Source organism: Charadrius vociferus, unplaced genomic scaffold, assembly GCF_000708025.1.
Source record: "Charadrius vociferus isolate BGI_N301 unplaced genomic scaffold, ASM70802v2 scaffold170, whole genome shotgun sequence".
In the NCBI taxonomy this organism is placed as follows: Eukaryota; Metazoa; Chordata; class Aves; order Charadriiformes; family Charadriidae; genus Charadrius; species Charadrius vociferus.
The window spans coordinates 27,107-48,037 of NW_009646407.1; the positions used below are offsets into that span (position 1 = coordinate 27,107).

At 40.9% G+C, this 20,931-nt stretch overlaps 1 protein-coding gene across 3 annotated transcripts in view; it reads right to left on the bottom strand.

Moving 5' to 3' along the window:
* LOC104295760 (secretory carrier-associated membrane protein 1-like) overlaps positions 1–19,057 on the bottom strand; it is a 31,877-nt gene extending 12,820 nt beyond the window's left edge. The window contains exons 1-5 of one of the 3 annotated variants that reach the window (XM_009895554.1): positions 18,986–19,057; positions 14,645–14,647; positions 8,065–8,160; positions 7,680–7,791; positions 2,465–2,593 (exon numbers count right to left, since the gene is read on the bottom strand). In XM_009895554.1, the coding sequence (XP_009893856.1) occupies positions 2,465–2,593; positions 7,680–7,791; positions 8,065–8,142 (319 nt within the window). In that variant the 5' untranslated portion in view covers positions 8,143–8,160; positions 14,645–14,647; positions 18,986–19,057. Of the gene's footprint in view, positions 1–2,464; positions 2,594–7,679; positions 7,792–8,064; positions 8,161–14,644; positions 14,648–18,307; positions 18,311–18,985 lie in introns of all 3 variants that reach the window. The other 2 variants (XM_009895545.1, XM_009895562.1) reach the window with 2 other exon arrangements.
* Between the last annotated feature and the right edge of the window lie 1,874 nt (positions 19,058–20,931).

The window sequence follows — 20,931 nt, forward strand, 5'->3', positions numbered from 1 at the left end:
CAGACAGGACAGGTGACCCAAAACTGACCAACACGGTATTCCATCCCATCTGCCTCATGCTCAGTATAAAAGCTGAGGGATCAAATGGTCACTCCTCTTTTTCTTCAATGGCTGGCATCCAAGAAGGACTCTGTCTGTTCATCTGACTTTGATCCCGATCCCTGCATTCCGGAATCCAGATCCAGAATCCAGTTCCCATCTGTCAGTCTGGGACTTTCCCAGTGCCTACCAGTGATGTGATCGTCATCCTGGGAGCTTGATACGGTTTTGTATATATTGTATATATTTCATTATTTCCTTCTTATTATTTTATTATTAATATTTCATTATAGTAGTTTAGTTGCTTTTAAACTCATAAGTCTCTCTCTCTTCCTCCTCTGCCCTTCTGGGAGTTAAAAATCTCAGTCTACCTAGAAGAAAATCTGTCATGTTAGTATAAGAGCACAGCTCGTATACATTTTGAAATACTATAATGTCACTGCTTCTTTTATTTATTGCCATAAGAAAGAAAAAGAAAAGCAGAGTTAATAATCCCATTCTCACCGCCCAACTTCACCTTGTCCTTGAATCATATGGCACTTTTAGAACTCAGTCCTGCAAATGGCCAGAATTAGTAACTATCCTAAAATTTTCAAGTACTTGATCTTAGATTGCATTTAAAACTTAAATGCCTGTCAGATTTAGGAGTGTGACTAGTCCCACCTTCTACAGTGGATTTAATTGCTTATTTAAACATTAATGACCCAACAATGAATATAGAAAGCCGTGGATTACAATGAAGTGGAATTCACTTGATTCAGTGCTGATTGCTCATTTTATGTTTTTCAATTACATGGTTCAATCATAGTAATAAGATTACCAGATTAACAGGTAAAATTACACAGATTTGCTAACTAAATATGGAGCCTTGAAAAAAATACAGAAAAGTTCTGAAATTCACATGCCCTTAGTACGCTAAAAATATATTAATGGCATCTGTTGGGATCTGAAGTAATCTTAAACTTAATTATTCAAATCATGTGCCTTGCTTAGCATGAGTAGCTATACTGGTGAAGCCTTAGGCCACAAGCTGTAACCTAGCAACACAGTGAATTTAGGCTGAAATCCTTCTTAGTCCAAGAAGAATGGCTAGTAGTTTTGCATGACTGATATATTGTAACCTAACTAACATAATGAAATTTTATATGTAATATTAATGATTCATATTGCATTATGCTTAGCAATGTGAATTAGAGTGACCATTATGATCAAAGGAAAGGGAACTATAATTCTTGGAAATGAAGAAAGGGACCATTCTACCTGGAGTCAGCAGAAGACAGATGAGATCCAGGTGCAGATGGGACAAAGAGATCATGAAACTGTGTAAGAAGGTAAAGGCACCTGCACCAAAACTCCAGTCATTGAAGAGGACACGTAACCATTGAACAATTAGATTGGACAAAAGACACACGCTTGTTGCATGAACAGGTGCATGAATAGCTTACGTAATAGATTGTGAGGCCTTTAAAAGCACAAGCAAATAACCAAGGGGGTCCCTCTTCAGAGGCACCCAGCTCAAGCTGTATTAAACCAACTCTGTGACAGAACCTAGGGTCTGAACTTTTTTTCTACAGTTGGAGGCTAAGACTGGATCCAGCTGCACCTAGACTCCTCTCTGAGAAGGAGTTTAGAAAGCAAGGGTGGTGGGGGGGTGTCCAGCCTGAACCTTACGGCTCGGCAGGAGGGTCTTCCCAAACTCTTCTTCAACAGCATCAAAGAAGCTAAATCTTTGCAATTTCATCATTCTCAGATTATTTATTAGGCTCTCATCACAGTGGACAAGGCAGAAGCAGCAAATGTCATGGTGTTTGTGCATTTGGTTCATCCAGCATTTCTCCAGTCAAATCATAACACCTGAATGAGGGCAAACTTAACCCCACAAAGACTTGGTGTACAAAGGATAGTTGTAACATGGACTGATTCTCCAGCTAATTTACTTTACACTTTTTTTTTTTAATAGACTAAAATGATACTGCCTCCACTGTAGACCAAAACTGGTAAACTATATAAAACTGTCTATTATAAAGCAAATGGATATTACGCTTCTTAAACTCACAAGTCCATTAAAATTGATTGTGAATTATATTTCTTAATATATAAGCTGATTTAAAAAAAAAAAAACAGTAAAATTATTTCTAATGTAATAAATGGTGAAATATTTTAAACAGAAAACTGCAATATACTATAACCAAACTGCCTTAGGGTAATCCTCCCCCTTTTTTTCTACAGAATTTTCTATGAAATAATCCAATACTTTCAAAATTGAAGCTAATAAAAAGATTTCACTTCAACATTTGACTTCTGGATTTAAAACAATTTCTCATTACAGATGTTGCAAAAGCCAAAGTAGCAGGTATGTATCATCACGTTTGAATAAGCACTTTGTTGTTGGGTTGGTTTTTTTTTTTTTTTTTTAAATACTTACACATCCATAAATAGTACATAATCTTTACTGTCTTCTGGAATTCTACAGGAATGTCTACAGAAAAGTCCTGGTAGAAACATGGACCCACTGGAAAATTCTCAGGAAGAGGTGGCCAGTTATTTTTTCTACCTGCAAACCAGAAAAAAAAAAAGAAAAAAAAAAAGAAGTGCTTTATAATACAGTTTTAATCTCTGTATACTAGAAAGAGATATGTATTTGGACTTGTTCAAATTGTTTTATGCACAAGTTTAAGCGTATGGATAACTTGGCCTACCAAAATCCAAGAATTTTATCAGCAATCCTCACACAATACTGAAAATAAACTTCAGAAATAAAATACAACGAAGTGCAGACAGATTAAGGAAAGTACATGTCGTGGTTTGGCCTCAGCCAGCAACAAAGAACCACGCAGCCGCTCATGCAACTCCCACAGCCGCGGGCAAAATCGGAAGAAAAAGGCAAAAACTCGTGGGTTGAGATACAAGCAGTTTAACAAAACAGCAAAAGCAAGAGAAAACAATAACAATAACACCGGTAAAGGAATATACGAACGCGATTACAGTGCCACCGCTCACCGACCGACCCGGACCGCTGCACCCGGACCGCTGCACCCTGCTCCAAGCCTCGACTTCCTGCCCCCTCCCCCAGCTAGCTCCCCCCTCAAAACCTGGGCATGGGTCATATGGCATGGAATACCTGTGTCCCCTGCCGGCTTCTCGGGGAAATTAACCCCATCCCTGCCGGAACCAGGACAGTACAATATTTTATATATGTAAAAAACTAATCAGGCATCTGACAGTTCCTATAAAGTCACGAGAAGAGAGAATTCTTCACAAACCAATTTCTCACAGTTCCTTGACTTTTAAATGCACATTTCCTAAAGTCCCACCATACTCTCATACTTTGTGGAACACTAAGACTGAGGACTGAAAAACATTCTTCATTCTCAGAATCCTGATATTTGTAACACCTGGATATATCTAACACTTTGAACTAGTTCCCAATACAGTTTACAGTCAAAGCTTTACCTAAAAGCCCATAAGCCTGAAGAAAGGCAGCTATTTAAATGGTCTAAACTACTATTTTTTTCCCCCCAAGATGCCTGACAGCATCAATATATTTTGATACAGTTGTGTGACAGAGTCAGGACACCACAAAGGACAACACAGTATCAGACACTTGGATTTCCTGTATGCTGATCTGCTTACAGACTAGAACGTACATTCTGCTGAACACAAGTCATACCAAGCATAGACTCAGAGATTCAACTGAGAGAACTACAACAAACCTTTACCATACCATTTCAAATTCTGGATGCAAGAGATACATTAACCACCGTATTCCAAAAGTGGAGCTGAACTAGAGACTAACCTAAAGGCACCTTTATTTGAAATTCTGACAAGGTTTTGCTTGCAATTTCTATCTTCAACCATATCTTTACTAGCAGTTCATCTGGTAAGAACAGAAAACTCGCAAAGCTTACACACTTGGCATTGTTTCTTATTTCTTTCACCACTCAGACAAGATGAAGCTGACAGTTCTGTCCAAACAGGTCCAAGGCACTAAGTATCTGTTAAATTTTCTGTCTCTTCCACTGAACATTTTTTATCAAGCCTTTTAGAGCAGGGGATTTACAGAGGGAGCATACAGAAGGTAATCAAGTAATATTCCCATCCATACTAAAAACTTATTTGGGATTTCCTATATGAAAAATATCTGATAATAATTCAGATTGTCGTTCTGCAGTATATGGTTATTTCTTTCAGGACCAACAGTTTCAAGACAGAGTCACAGAAAAAAAAAAAAATCAGATATCTTATAATAGTTCGAGTTCTTATTTAAGAATTTTATTTCATGTGCTTTCCCACCCCTGTGGCACAGGTTTCAAAATTTTCAACTAAGACTGAAAGACAGCTTGGTGAGATGCTTTGAGATCAAAAACCAAGTGGCCTTTTTCTAAATACACTTTGGATACTCATATTCCAAGACTGCATCTTGATAAGCAAAGAGCTAGCTAGTTATTTCATTCCACACAAGTTACCATCTCAAGGCCTATTAACATAACTTCAGTGGCATGCCTACACTATGAATGCAGCTTCATGCAAGCCTAGAAAAGGATTTTCAGGCACGCCCAAATGAATTAGCTGACATAGGAAGCAGCATACTTTAATAAGCTCAAGTGCAATACTGCACAGGACCTGAGCAGAGAAGACCAAAGGCATCAACAGTGTCCTAGATGTGCAGCCAGCATTTTAAATTGAATACAAATAGCTAGAGTACTGTTGCAAAAGACCTTGCCCTCCAATCAAAACTTCTCTACAGTTTTCCAAAGGAATTTGAATGAGTGTGCAAAAGAAAAAAGAAATCAGAAGGAAAAGAATACTGTTCTCCTAAGTCACAACATACAATTTCTGATTTGCAGCATCTTTTACACAGTCATTTGGCAAAAACCCAATATCCTCTTTAAACCTTTAAGAGCTCTCTCTTCTCCATTCAGCCTTCCTAAAGAATCCTTTAGACTCTTCATGGACTCTTCAAGCACTTTGATGTGAACAACTGTAACCTAATAACACAGTAAATACCCATTTTAGAAATATCCTGAAACATGCATGGGGTATCAGAGTTATGTTCCCTACAATATAGATGAACAAAACTGTCCCTGAAGCCTGGAAGAGACAAGTAATCAATCCAGACCATCAATATAAGGTAGTGAAATTAGATCAAGAGCAATATATGGAGAAGGAAATGAAAAAACAACAACAACAAAAAAATCACTGCCTGGGAGAAGAGGTACAGATTTAATGGTGCAGAGTCTAGTTGGAGGTTAGTAACAAGTGGTGTCCATCAGGGGTCAGTACTGGGCCCAGTCTTGTTCAACATATTCATCGATGATCTGGATGAAGGGATAGAGTGTACCATCAGCATGTTTGCTGATGACACAAAACTGGGAGGAGTGGCTGACACGCCAGAAGGCTGTGCCGCCATACAGCGAGACCTGGACAGGCTGGAGAGTTGGGCAGAGAGAAACCTGATGAAATTCAACACGGGCAAGTGTAGGGTGCTGCATCTGGGGAGGAATAACCCCATGCACCAGTACAGGTTGGGGGCTGACCTCCTGGAGAGCAGCTCTGTGGAGAGGGACCTGGGAGTCCTGGTGGACAACAGGATGACCATGAGCCAGCAATGTGCCCTGGCGGCCAAGAAGGCGAATGGCATCCTGGGGTGCATCAAGAAGAGTGTGGCCAGCAGGTCGAGGGAGGTCATCCTCCCCCTCTACTCTGCCCTGGTGAGGCCGCATCTGGAGTACTGCATCCAGTTCTGGGCTCCCCAGTTCAAGAAAGACAGGGAACTGCTGGAGAGGGTCCAGCAAAGGGCAACGAAGATGATTAGGGGATTGGAACATCTCTCCTATGGAGAAAGGCTTAGGGACTTGGGTCTCTTTAGTCTAGAGAAAAGAAGATCGAGGGGGGATCTTATTAATACTTACAAATACTTAATGGGAGGATGCCAGGGGGATGGGAGCAGTCTTTTTTCAGTGGCGCCCAGTGATAGGACGAGGGGTAATGGGCATAAACTTGAACATAGGAAGTTCCATCTTAACATGAGAAGGAACTTCTTTACTTTGAGGGTAGTGGAGCACTGGAACAGGCTGCCCAGAGAGGTGGTGGAGTCTCCCACTCTGGAGACATTCAAAACCCGCCTGGACGCTGTCCTGTGCAACCTGCTGTGGGTGACCCTGCTCTGGCAGGGGGGTTGGACTAGATGATCTCCAGAGGTCCCTTCCAACCCTAACCATTCTGTGATTCTGTGATTCTGTAATAAAGAGACTGAAAAGAATAAATACTGAGAAAATAAAAAGGGTTTAATGTAGGGACAATATCACCGTGATTCTTTTCCTTAGAAGAAGAATAGCAATTCCCCATTCCCAGATCCCAGCATATGACTGGCATAAAGTTCCCTGAGAATTTGAATTACTAAGCAATTATGCAATCTGGAATCATACCGCTCTATATTCCTATTTCCACAGGAGAAAAAAAAAACAACACAGCACATATGGAAATACAACAGTCAATTCTAGATACAAGTGAAAAGATCACACAAAGTCAACCTTGCACATAGTGTTTTGGTTTTTTTGTTTTAGCTTAGGTTTTTTTCTAACTTCAGTCTGAAGTTCTTCCTTTTGAAAAGGAATATTCCCATAGATCTACTTCTAGCAAAGTATCTTCAGTTAAGAGGATCTAAATCTTCTCATCTGTGAAATTGCAGTAAGAAAACTGATGGTTTCACACAGCACACATACAGTTTGTGGCAAAATGATATACGGATCTTGATTAAGGGTTCCAAAGTATCATATTGTCGTGGTTTGGCCCCAGCCGGGAACAAAGAACCACGCGGCCGCTCGCGCAACTCCCACAGCCGTGGGCAGAATCAGAAGGAATAAGGCAGAAACTCGTGGGTTGAGATAAAAGCAGTTTAAAGGAACAGAAAAAAAAAAAAAACCCAAGAGAAAACAATAACAATAACACCAGTAAAGGAATATACGAACGCTATTACAATGCCGCCGCTCCCGACCGGACCCAGACCGCGGCAGCCCGCTCCCCGCCTCGACTTCCTGCCCCCTCCCCCGGCTAGCTCCCCCCTGCCAACCTGGGCATGGGTCACATGGCATGGAATACCTGTATCCCCTGCTGGCTCCTTGGGAAAATTAACCCCATCCCTGCCAGAACCAGGACACATATGAAAAAATAACAAAATATTAATAATAGAATAATTCTTTCTGCTATTTGCATAGAATATTGTGTCTGTAACATAGCAAAAGACAAGAAAATGTTTCAAAACAGGAAAATTCTCCTACAGCTATAAATACTGACAAAAGATAAAGAGATGTTACTTATGAAGTTACTTTTACTTCTTCTCAAACTGCTCCATTTCTATTCAATAGTATTACTTGGATATTAACCTAGAATAAAAATATCTGGTAGCAGAGTAACATGTAACATAGGCCACAATTACAATTTTTGCTGTGAAAATCTGCACAGGCCAGGCCAGTTATTATTCACTGTATGCATTGTCCCAAAGGAGATAAATTTTCTTTTCCTGAAGAGATTATAAAAACCCCTCTTTGATCTGTTTCACAATGTCACTGTAAAACTAAAACAGTTTCTAAGAAAAAGTGAAATTTCTGCAATTTAAAAAAGTATTTTTTCATGCATACCCCCCTGCTGATTGAGGCACTGCATTTCCCTTTCTCTGCGATCTAGTTCAGCTGCTTTTCTTTCCAGTTCTTCTTGACGCTTTAGCAGTTCTGCCTGGGCCGAGGCATGATCCTGAACAAAACAAGCATCATTAGTTATTGATAAAAAAAAACAAACACAACATAAATATTCCAAGTCTATTTTCCATAATTAAGTATCTCCAGTTATAGATGAAGACTGACCTAATATTACACGAATTCATGCAGTAACTGATTACTTAAAGGCAGTATTAGTTTTCATAAATCATCAGGAAAGCAATTCTTATTTATAAAAGACACTATTCCAGAAGTGTATTTATATTATTATAATTGAAAGGAACCTAGTGCCTGAAAGTTATAGACAAACCTTTGCAATTTGTGTGTAAGCAAGTGGTTCTTCTGTTGGTTTCATTATTGCTGGCTGGGTACTGGGTACATTAGGCATTTTCGCATTTCCTGGAGGCTAAGAAAACAAGAAACATTTTATAGGGAAACAGTCTCCTATCCTAATAAACATCTTTTCATTAACTCTGTAAGAACTAATCCAGTTGTTTTAAAGGAAGTGTTACTGATAAACTGGAAATCTGATATGCTGCCTGCAATACTTATAACCTTTAGGAAAAAGAAGATAACTATATTCTGTGGTGCTTTATTATATATAACTATATTCTGTTTGTTTTTACACTGCACTACTTGCTATAAACACACATGGAATTTTATGGATCAGTAGAAAGTAAATTTTGTTCAGACAGGAATATGAAGAAGGACAGTTATTGTTTGAGAACTGCAGGATTTAACAGTGACTATTCATATTGTCAAACATAATGTAATTTATTAGTAATTTCTTCCAAAGCTTTCTACTTAACAAAGGCTTATATCACCTGGTTAACTAGAGAAGCAATGTACGATATTAAATTTTCTAATTGAGTATCCACAATCTATTGCTAAACTATTCCACCGGTATGTACTGTATCTAGTTTTACCAGTAGCAATTCGGTCTCTTGGTCGTTACCTATAAGAACACATCTTGCAAGAAGCTTTTAGTAGCTCAGGTTTTTTTCAATTTTGCGATTTTGTTTTTTTGGTTTGGTCCCCCCACCTCCAATCCTCTCCTGCTTATTCCTGTTTGTCATCTCCTCTGACTTTCTCCACATCTCTCTATCATACACAATATTAACCAGTACCTATCAAACCAAGGAAATTACTACTGCCTAGATAAGTTATCAACTGAACTTTACCAAAGCAGATCAGTATAACCCTACTATGATGCTGTTTTATTCTTAAATATGCTTGAGAGAAAACTACAATTCACATCTTTCTATGTGTAGAGCTTGCAACATGAAAGACTTCCCCATTCTGTGATCTTTTAAGACAGAGAACCACTTATTCCTAATAAGTTAGTACTGCTATTCCTTATGTCAGTGTTCTATGATAAGGACAAAGGCCTCTTGTAAGAGAACTCCTACAAAAACTAGACAACCATCAAGAGTCTTATCATCTGCTTCAAACATAAGATACAAACACTATACCAGAGTAACAAATAGCTACTGAACAAAAACTCTATGCGTTATGAATTGTAGGCCAGAGCAATGCTACAAAAGCCTCAGAAAAGTCTCATTATTGTAGTTCTGTGTCTAAAGTAACAATATAGCTTTGAAAGCATAACTGCCAAGCAGCTGCCTGCTAGACTAATGAGCAACTGACTGCCCACAATCTCCAGTAAGGACTCCAGTAGCCCTTCACAGACACCTGTAATAGTGCTTAAAGTTGGATTAGCAGACTAGAAAATATTTGAACGATGAATTCAAAGATACTTATCCTTGAAAGGCACTTTGTCCAAACAGCCTGCAGTGCTGCTAATGACTGGAACATGCATGCGTTTATGAATAAAGGAACTGATCAGAAAGCTCATTAGAGATACATAATCAAAGATGCTAGCCAATGGCATATATGATAGATGACATTAATATAAGGAACTAATTATGTACAAGATTCTTTGGATTCAGATTTCTGCATTGTTTAGGTTCCACTATATGCTAGCTGGCCACCTATACAATGTTAGAACTGCTGTCCACTATGCACATGCCTAGGTAAGAGCCTGTGCTCCCTAGAATAAGAGAGACTAAAGCAGTGATTTGTAGCAGGGGCTGTGCATCCTGCAATCCTAAGTCAAGAGGGGCTGGGGGACAAAAGCTGTTAAGAGATGTTATAAAAGCTACCTCATCCAGTGGACTCTGAGACCTGGGGACCTTTCCAACTGCTGGAGCCTAGTCCAGCACACCTTCAGACCCTCTGAGGTCTCTCCGTCCGAGGCCTATGGATACAGCTGCTGCTTTCCTGTTTCCAGGTTCGGCTAGTAGCAAGGTTGAGTGCATATCCCAGAGATGCACACAAATACATGCACAACCACACATACCAAGGACACTAGGACAGCCAGCTACACAAGCTGCCACAGGCAGGGCACTATCTTTAACAACACCCCCACATAACACTATCAGAACTACATAAAATATAGGTACACAGACTCATGTCTCATTCCTCTCCGGCACTGAAGTTCACTATTGAAAAACACATGCCTCACTCTCCAGATTTACAAGCACACCAACTGTGGCAACACCTTGGAATGCAAGGCAGATAGCAGCATCGTCGACGGGCCTGAGAAGCAGTTAACGGGCCTGAGAAACAGTTAACGAAGACATAATAAGAAGTAGAAATAGACCTCAGCCAGACCATAACAGGAGTTCAAAAGTACACAGCTCTGTGTGTGTGCATGGGAAAAGAGCATGACCAGAACACTGGTTGTGTGTGATTGGATGTTGTGAGGAACAAAGAGTGCAAAGGACGTGAACAACCTGTTTGGCTACATAGTTGAGATCCATATCTGTAACTATATTATAGCTGCACATGCTAATAAACTTTGCCGTGGTTCACAATGCTGAGTCCATGCTATTCAGCCCGGTGCAACCAACAACTGCAGATCCCTCAGATGTGAGTATGGGCTCTCAGCCCGTCTGATATACCTGCCTGGATCTGGGGCCCTCTTACCTAGTATACAGGTTTCCTCCTGTTTGCCAGTTAAGCCAGCTTGATGTTCACTGGCAGATTCATGCATTCAAACACTAATCTCGCAAGCGTCTCCCCACCCTCGCAGCTCCCTCAAACACCAGCATGGGCTCTCAGCTTGCCATATATCTAGGCCCAGACCCTGGACTCCCTTACTCGCTTTTGGCTCAGACTTTGAGTATTCCCAGAGACAGGATTTCCTTCTATTTGCCAGCTAGTCCAGCTTAAAGTTTGCTAGTGAATTACACATGTACACAAACAGAGGAAAACACATACATATATATAAATTACACATACACACAGAGGAAAACATACTGGTCCCTCCAGTTGCTGGCACCCCAAACACATAGGCCCTATGACCCACGGTCCCTCCAGCTGCTGACACCGAGATACTCGGAGGAGGCCCCTCAGAGGAGGGCCACAAAGATGATCAGAGGGCTGGAACACCTCTCCTATGAAGACAGGCTGAGAGAGTTAGGGTTGTTCATCCTGGAGAAGAGAAAGTGCCAGGGAAACCTTATAGCAGCTTTCCAGTATCTGAAGGGTGCCTACAAGAAAGATGGGGAGGGACTTTTTACAAGGGCACATAGTGACAGGATGAGGGGGAATGGCTTTAAACTGGAAGAGGGTAGATTTAGAATAGATATTAGGAAGAAAGTTTTCACTTTGAGGGTGGTGAGGCACTGGAACAGGTTGCCCAGGGAAGTTGTGGAGGCCCCATCCCTGGAAGTGTTCAAGGCCGGGTTGAATGGGGCTTTGAAACCTGGTCTAGTGGGAGGTGCCCCTGTCCATGTCAGGGGGGTTGGAACTAGATGATCTTAAAGATCCCTTACAACCTAAACCTTAATACAATACTCAGTTGTTGACACTGCAGGCATACAGACCACTACTACCTGGGGTCTGACCAAATTGCTGGCACCTAATTCACTCACTCTAGTATCTCCAGTTCCTGGCACCTAGACCCTGCAGCACTCACAGATGGTATAGAGTGAAATTTCACAGAAAGATAGTTAAGAAAGGATTTAACAATAACTGCAGTGATTAGATGCATAGCTCTGTCAGACAAGTGTACTGACTGGTAGCAACTTACATGCAACCAGCCCCTTTTATCCATTCTCTTCGCTAGTCTCCTCCTTGTTCCTCCCTAGTCCCCAATTGTTCCTTTGACTATTCCCCTAACCATTCCTTAATAAATTTTGCATAGCCCCACAGGCTCCCCTCAACTATCCATAATATTCATGTTTATCTCCTTTCGCCCTTCTTATCAGGTACAAAGTCCGGGTTGAACCTCTTCAAAGCTATACCTGCTGTTTCTTAATGGCCCATCAATTAGTGGCTGAAGAGTTTTACTCTTACTTTATGTCTCTGTTATCACTTATCTGGTTTGTGTTTCTGTCTGGTTTTGTTTATCACTTTCCCTGTTACTTATTACTCCCTTTGAACTGAAAAGGTCTATAACCTTAATGAAACAGATGCTCTCACATTCCATATATTCTTACAGTAACCAGTATGACTGACTTGAATATTTGGACAGTCATGACCACCATGGAGGTTTGCAACTGAAAGGCTATCGTGACTTTTTCAAGGATAGTACATGATTAGGAATTAATTGGCCCTTTGGATACTCTGTAATAATATGACTGGGATTGTGATCTTCCTTCAGGCCTCACACCCCACCCCCCCCAAACCATACAGCCATATTGCTATAGTAACATGAAGGAGGACACTCCAGACTTATTTCTTCAAGCACTGCAGTGCAAGGAAGCAGCTGCCCCGAGTCTCATGTTGTCAGATCTGCACACTGCAGTCCGTTACTTAATGCAGGAATGACTCAGCAGTCAAGGCAACTTCCATGTCTGTTTGAAGGTTAAAGCCCCTGTATGTGTACAGTTCTGCTAAAAACAAACAAACCAGCCCCAAACAAACAAAAAACCCAACCAACCAACAAACATTTATGATTAGCAGACTTCCCCACCATTCCCTTCTATTTGTCCAGTAAATAACTTGTACCTTCTGGCCTCTTAACTTCTTGAATCCTTTTAAGAGCTTTTTCTATACCAAGTAGGCCAGCCATCACTTTCCCTTCCTCTAGTATAAGACCAGCCGAGGTACATTCTAGTTCATGCTTTAGCAATTTTCCATTATAGTTTTCTTAACACTCAGCTGAATACTACCTGTTTCCAGCAAGTTACTGCTTCTCTAAAGCCTATTCAATTACGAATTCAAGTTCAAGACACTTACCTTGTAAAGAAACAATTGATTTGGCTTTTTCCAACATCATTATCTTCTATTAGTACTCTTACAACCGTAAAGATGGTGAAAGCTTCCCAGTTTGGGGAAAAAAATTTCCCAAGTTGTTCTACAACTTTTTCCTCAGAGCTTTGAGGGATCAAAGGGTCAGCCCTCTTTATTCAGTGGCCATCATCCAAGGAGTACTCTGTTTATTCATCTGCCTTTGATCCCGATCCCTGCATTCCTGAATCCAGATCTGGAAACCAGTTCCCATCCATCACTGAGCCCAGTCTGGGACTTTCCCCGTGCCTGCTGGTGACGTGATCGTCATAGAATCAAAGAATGATTTAGGTTGGAAGGGACCTTGAAGATCATCAAATTCCAACCCCCCCGCCATGGACAGGGACACCTCCCACTAGACCAGGTTGCCCAACTTGTCCTATCACTACATGCCCTTGTAAAAAGTCCTTCTCCAGCCCTCCTATAGGCCCCCTTTAGGTACTGGAAGGCCGCAATAAGGTCTCCCTGGAGCCTTCTCTTCTCCAGGCTGAACAGCCCCCTCTATCAGCCTGTCCTCACAGGAGAGGTGCTCCAGCCCTCGGATCATCCTCGTGGCCCTCCTCTGGACATGCTCCAGCAGGTCCATGTCCTTCTTATGTTGGGGACTCCAGAGCTGGACGCAGTACTCCAGGTGGGGTCTCACGAGAGTGGAGTAGAGGGGCAGAATCACCTCCCTTGACCTGCTGTCCACGCTTCTTTTGATGCAGCCCAGGATGCGGTTGGCCTTCTGGGCTGCGATCGCACATTGCTTGCTCATGTTGAGCTTCTGGTCAATCAGCACACCCAGGTCCTTCTCCTCAGGGCTGCTTTCCAGCCGTACCCCACTGAGCCTGTATTTGTGGAACTTCATGAGGTTTGCATGGGCCCACCTCTCAAGCCTGGGAGCTTGATACGGTTTTGTATATATTTCATTCATTGATTTATTATTTTATTATTAATATCTTATTAAAAGGAAATAAATAAGTAGTTTAGTTCCTTCTAAACTCATAAGTCTCTTTCTCTCTCCATCCTCTCCTTGGAGAGAGAGGCAGGGGAGAGCATCTGTCATTTTGCCTCAGTGGCCAGTCTGGCCTAAACCCTGACAGAAAGACTGTCTTATCCACATATTTAGGCCAATGCTGTAGAATTCTGCCCTAATTGATACATAATTTACTATGTATAAGAAATGAAACAGATACATCTTAACTCCCTTATTGATCAGCATACACATGGGATTGCAGGGAAAAGATGATGCTGCTTTTATCACACAGCACATTACTTTTGGGAACACAACAAACTTAACTAGATATTAGGGGGAAAAAAATCACTGCAAGAACTGCCAAACACTGGGACAGGTTGCCCAGTGAGGTCACAGGATCTCCATCCCTGAATATATTCAAAACTCACCAGAACAAGATGCTGGAGCAATGTGACATAGTGACTGACTATGAATACCAGAGATTGAAAAAGATAACCTCCATAGGTCCCTTGCAACCTATGACTTGGCACTTATTTTGTCATATATGTCTGTCAATGGGGTGTTGGTTGCCTTTCCAAGTGCTATTGGTGGCTTAGGGATTTGGATATAGAAGAGAGACACCTGACTGACTTACAGCCTAGATAGGATTGACAAGACATTCGCAGCAAGACAGATAGTTGGCAATTCTGTTTTTTTTAAGGGTTTAACTCTAACACTAATTGCTCAGACTTGTATTGTGAGGACTGCAATAACCTCCAGGCATCACTGAATAATATCATATCATATCATGATATACCACCCACATTCGGCCAGGGGAACCAAGTCAACTGTTTTTTTAGAGACTTTACGTCACAGATCCATGGTCTTTGACCCTCACTGACAGATTACAGCAAGATACTTATATCTTGAATTTAACTAACCTCTCTCTACAGCACCCCTTTTTGTCCCTACCCCAAATTGTACGTCTGGAATAGATCTTTTTATTTCATGCCTTGCTGTCACAGTCGCACTAGGAGAAAAAGCAAATTAGTATGACCTCTCCTGAAGAGAAGAGGTTGGCTGGAGATAAATACTCAGAAGAAGTTCTCTCTTGAATAGATTTTCCCATGTGGGTGAAGTAGTTTATTCACCAGGAATAGGGGGGGGGAAGACTTCCAAAGGAAGCCAGGTGTAGCTGATCAATCTTATTTCCGATAAACACTTCACTGTGTGTGGATGCAAGACAGAAGGAGAGGAGTTGTCCAGGAATTTACTGAAAAAAATCCATTGAAATATGCCTCTTAAAACCAACAACAACAAAAAAAACCCACCCACCTCTAGTAATATTTTTTTCCAAAGTTCTGATGTATCAATTTGAAAGTGCATGCTATATGCATTATTGTGTCTACACGTTATACATATATACACACAGTGCCCAAAGGAGTTCAACCTGCATTAGCAATACTTGTAGAAGCTGGAAGAGTTTAAAAGCCTTCTTTGACAGTAGTTTCATTAAATGATGAAGCAGAAATACTAATTGTCTAATCTCATCTGTTCTTGTTTTCAGAAACATGAAAAAAGACACAACGCCCTCTCCATGGCAACTGTTAGAGCTGGAGACAAAAGCACTGAAGATGCAGGCAATGATATTTAGTCTGACATTTATACCGTTCACTGAAAACTCTGTTTGGTTTAACAATCAAAAATAAGACAAGCTTTGAAATTTGATAAGAAGCCAAAAAAGAAACTCCTGATTTCTCATGTTAGAGATCAAGGTGGTGACACACTTGAGACCTAGTCTCCTATGCCCATTCATTTTCTTCATTATGTCTTATATGTTATTTTCCTACCAAATTTCCCGCTGCAGATGTGAAATATGTAAGTTGACAGAGAAAAGGTGAATGCACTGAAATATCTAAAAAAAAAAAAAAAAAATATTGGGGGGGGGATAAAATACAATTTACTTTTTTTTTTTTCCCCCTGTCCTATCCTGATAATCAAGAAAGAATTGATAGGCAGCATCTCCCTTGGTAAGGGGAGAACACAACTGAGCTAAGACAATCAATGTCAGTATTCAGAGTTTGAAGTCACTTTCTCACAGAAGAAACATACCCCTGTACCCCTGCCTGGATTTGCAGAGAAGAAATATTTGTGCAGTCCAGACTGTTTTATTAACTTGAATTTGGAGGGAAGGGGGGAAGAAGGTTAATGCTGTGTTAATGCTATAGACTGTAAGATACCATCTTAGCATTAGCTAAGATGTATTGAAGCACACCATTCTCAACTTCCTTAAAAACTACAACTACACACTGCTACTCGTAGTGAAACACAAACATCATTTAAAGTCTTACAGGCCAGTGATTCTCAAACTGAAGAGCACAAATCTCCAGGACATATTTTACTACCAGCATATATCCTTTCTGCTTGCTGGTGCCATTAAGGTTTTCAAATGTTAGAAGTGGGATTACCTGCACAAAACTGTTCAAGATGACTCAGCTTCCCAACAAAGGCAGAACAAGGAACAGCAGCAAATCAAAGCCCCGAGAAACCACCTGGATGGTTTTGCTCTGAGCAGCACACAAAATACAGAGTAATTTATATCTCTACCTTGATAGGCATTGTAATCCTCCAAGTCTAATATTCACAGACCCTGATTTCTACCTCTGTTCATCGAATCTTTAAAGGCATTCAATTCCACTTTATCTTCCCTTACTCCTGTTGCATACATTTGTACATACATAGTATGCCCTTCTCTTGCACACAAAGCTAGTAGGAAAAGAGGTGAGCACATGGAATTGTGAGCGTACCCTCAGGTATCTAACCACATTCCTGCAAATGCATATAATTATGGAATGCTTCTTTACATATTCAGCATCCACAAGATACGGAAAGAGGAAAGGGAGTATAATCTAAAGGTTGATTATTACTGGACTCTTAGCTGAATATATACTTTACTGAAAAGAAAGCCTGAAAAAGTTCCTTTTTTCCTCTGCAGAAAGAACTGCTCATTCAATAAACAGTTTTTATGAATTTGGCAATATTCCATAGATTAATTGAATCACAGTGCATGAACATTGCACATATTCAGTAGATCTGAACACCAACTTCAAGATTTCCCCCATCCTCCCAATTTTTGTATGAGCGACATCTGTACTGAGCAATTAGAATTTTTTATATATGCACAGCTGACTGTTAGAAGCCAGATAACCTTAGCCATATACTTCAGTTTACCTTTTCCCACAGAGCTGCATGTTAAAATGAGTAGATAAGTAATAAAAAAAGTCAGAGTAGCTCTAGATTTATTTTTTCTTAAACAAGACCTACTGTTTTTAAACATTTATAACTTATTGTCTGTACAACGCAATTTTGAAACTCTTCAAGCTTCAGAAAAAATACATCAAATACAATTTGTGGTATTGTGAGTTAGGAGAAAAAAAAAATTTGGAGACTTGATATTGCTGCTAGCTAAAAAAATACCAACCAAAAACACAACCACAAAAAAAACCCAACAACTTACTGTTGCATTGCAAAGACTCAAATACCAGCATTCCCTGTCGGTACTACCAGACTTGCCATAGGAAATATAAGCCTGTGTTTGAAAAATATAGTATTTGAAAGTTTATAAACTATACTGACAGACAGTAATCATCCATACATTTTGCAGATCTTGCACAAGATCTTCACTATCAAAAGTAACCACTGAGAAATGCTGTTACAGTATGAATTTACTACCCCATTCCTTGTATTCCCCCCCTCCAGGTGAAAATAAGCACAAAGTAAATTAAAACTTTACAAATTAGAGGCAAAAAACAACTGTATTTCTCAGATATAAATCATTCCTTTTAGTACAGCGCAACTATTCATAGCCTGTGGACTGTTACTTAAATGCAATGTTTCTTATTCTGAACAGCACTTTCATAAGCACAATGGAAATCAAAAGCAAGACACTGAGGAAGCGTGCCACATTCACACACTTTATGTTCTTCTAAATTTTACTTGCTTTAAAGACAGACTACCAGAAGTCTTATTGAACAGAGGAAAAACTCAATTCTGGTTTGGCACCTGTTCAGGGAGCCACCTTTCCTTAAGGGGTCAAAGCTCATTTAAGTCAACCAACCCACTGAATCCTACAAATACTTTATGGGACTACCTATCCTTACACATCTTCCATTACCTCTAGCTATCCCTTGACATAGAACATCTCAAGTTGGAAGGGACCCATAAGGATCATTGAGTCCAACTCCCTGCTCCTCGCAGGACTACATAAAACTAAACCATATGACTAAGAGTGTTGTCCAGGCACTCCTTGAACTCTGACAGGCTTGGTGCCGTGGCCACTTCCCTGGGGAGCCTGTTCCAGTGACCGACCACCCTCTCAGTGAAGAACCTTTTCCTAATGTCTGATCTGAACTTCCCCTCATGCAGCTTCATTCCATTTCCACATGTCCTATCACTGGTCACCAGAGAAAGGAGATCAGCGCCTCCCCCTCCGCTGCCCCTCTTGAGGAAGTTGTAGTCTGCAATGAGGCCACCCCTCAGCCTTCTCTTCTCCAAGCTGAACAAGCCAAGTGACCTCAGCCACTCCTCATAAGTCTTGCCCTCAAGACCTTTCACCACCTTGGTCGTCCCCCTCTGGACGCACTCTAGTAGTTTCATGTCCTTCTTATATTGAGGCACCCAAAACTGCACACAGTACTTGAGGCGGGGCTAAACCAGTGCAGTGTAGAGGGGGACAATCACCTCCCTTGACCAGATAGCTATGCTGTGCATGATGCACCCTGGGACCCGGTTGGCCCTTTTGGCTGCCAGGGCACACTGTTGACTCATATTCAACTTGCCATCAACCCAAACCCCTAGATCTCTTTCCACGGGGCTGCTCTCCAGCCTCTTGTCCCCTAGTATGTATGTTTTACATCAGTCCCAAACTCTAAAAACAATACCCCACAAATGTTACCTAAAAAGATTAACAGCATTATTAATAAATAACTGTGCTTACTGTTCTTGAATCAGAGAAAGGATTGTACTCATCTAGCCCTGGAGGAACATTTCTTGTCACTTGTGTAACAGAAGGATCCTAGAAGAGAAAAAAAGTTCAGTAAATGTATGCATATGTATACAAGCAACGAGTCAACACATATCATTATATCATATAAAACTCTAAAAAAGTCTGTTTTCACTAAAAAAAGCCTGTAAATATCCACCTCTCTCTCTGTCCCCAAAATGACATCATTCCATCCTGAGCTTCTTACAAAACTAGATTAACACAGCTCTCAATAAATGTCCTGGTTTGAGCAACACAGGACTAATTCCTCTTTCGGTAACTTTACTTTTCAGTAGTCTTCTAATGCTTGGGAAAACTGCATTTTTAGAAGACTCTAGTGACTGAACTGGTGAAAATACTTTATAGCCAGCTAAGGTATGTGGGTTTCAAGGTCTCAGTGTTTTTGAGTTAGCCACGTGTGGGGATGAGGAGGAGCGAGACCCGAGCATTTGACCCAAGCTGGCCAACAGGATTATTTCATACCATGAACATCACATTCAGTATAAATTAGAAAGTTTACTGCAAAGTGCTCTCTTCTTTAATGGCAGTGATCCCGAGAACTTCTTGCCCCGATGCTGGACCCCTGAGGCCTTCCCTTCCTCCCAAAGCTGTGGCGCTTGCAGTGTCCAACATTTGCTGTCCACTGCTGGGAGAGTGTGGGATAATTACTGGAGGTGACTTAGAAATTATATTCACATTTTGAAGAAAAGTACAGCATCGATGAAACTTCCAGGGACAGAGTGCAGCTGGTGTGCAAAGGATACATTTCATAAAGGCTCCCGAGGCAACCTTAGATGTTAATGACATTGGGGGAGTCCGGTGCGCTAACTCTAAGAAAAACGGTGTGGAGGATGGAGCAGAGTGGAGACACCGTGGCCATACTCTGTGATAAAATGGAACCCTTGAAGGTCTTATGGACCTGATAAGCTGCCTAATTGTTACCCTGAGCCAACGATCTGTCATTTTTTGATAAAATGCTATCCTTTGGGTGACCTTTGCTCATTATAATGTCATTATAATACCAAAACACACCTCCATCCAGAAAGCTACCCGCCTCCAAGGTGCGACCACTCCCCACGGAGTCTGTGCTCTGAATTTTTCGTAGTCTATACCTTTAAAAGCGAAGCGAGAGAATTTTACACCAATCAAAGCAAAAGTATGTATGACTAGAGTCCCTCAAGCTCCACCTGAAAGGTAAAAAATAGTATAAAAATAGCTTAAGAGAGGAAGGATGCCAGGCAAGATACCAACGCGATCGGGGGAATACCATCTGCAGCATGCAAAAGACAGAAGCAAGAGTGATAGCTGCTTTGGCTTTGCGATCGTCGGCATAAAACAAAAAAGGGGGAAATGTAGCAGCACTTTGGAATGCAAGGCAGATAGCATGACCCAAATCCTTAAGTGTGGTCATGCTAGTTCATGGAATGCCACTAGATCAAATTGTGTATGGTGTTATTAGCGCATCCGTAATCGTGATAGTTCAATTGACATATTGAACGCAACCGGACTTTTAACGCCGAATTGGGCATCACTCAGAATCTAAGCTTAGCCGCCCCCAGCCCCTCTGATACAGGCTGGAATGCAAGGGGGTTTATTTTCTGCCAAATTACTTTGCCCTTTAACGCAACAGAGGGCACAGCTTCCGACTGATATAATTGGCTGAGTATAATCTTTGTATATTCTGTATCGGTATTGGGATCAATATTGGTTCTTTAGTGTTATTAGTGTTAACTATCTAATCTTATTCTATTAAATCTGTTTATATTTCAACCCTCGGGTTTCCTTGTTTTTTTTCCTCCCAATTCCCTTTGGTGGGGAGGGGTCATCGGGTGAGAGAATAATTCAGAAGATTAGTCTATACTTAGAAATAAGATATGCAAACAATGATAAATACCTGATGA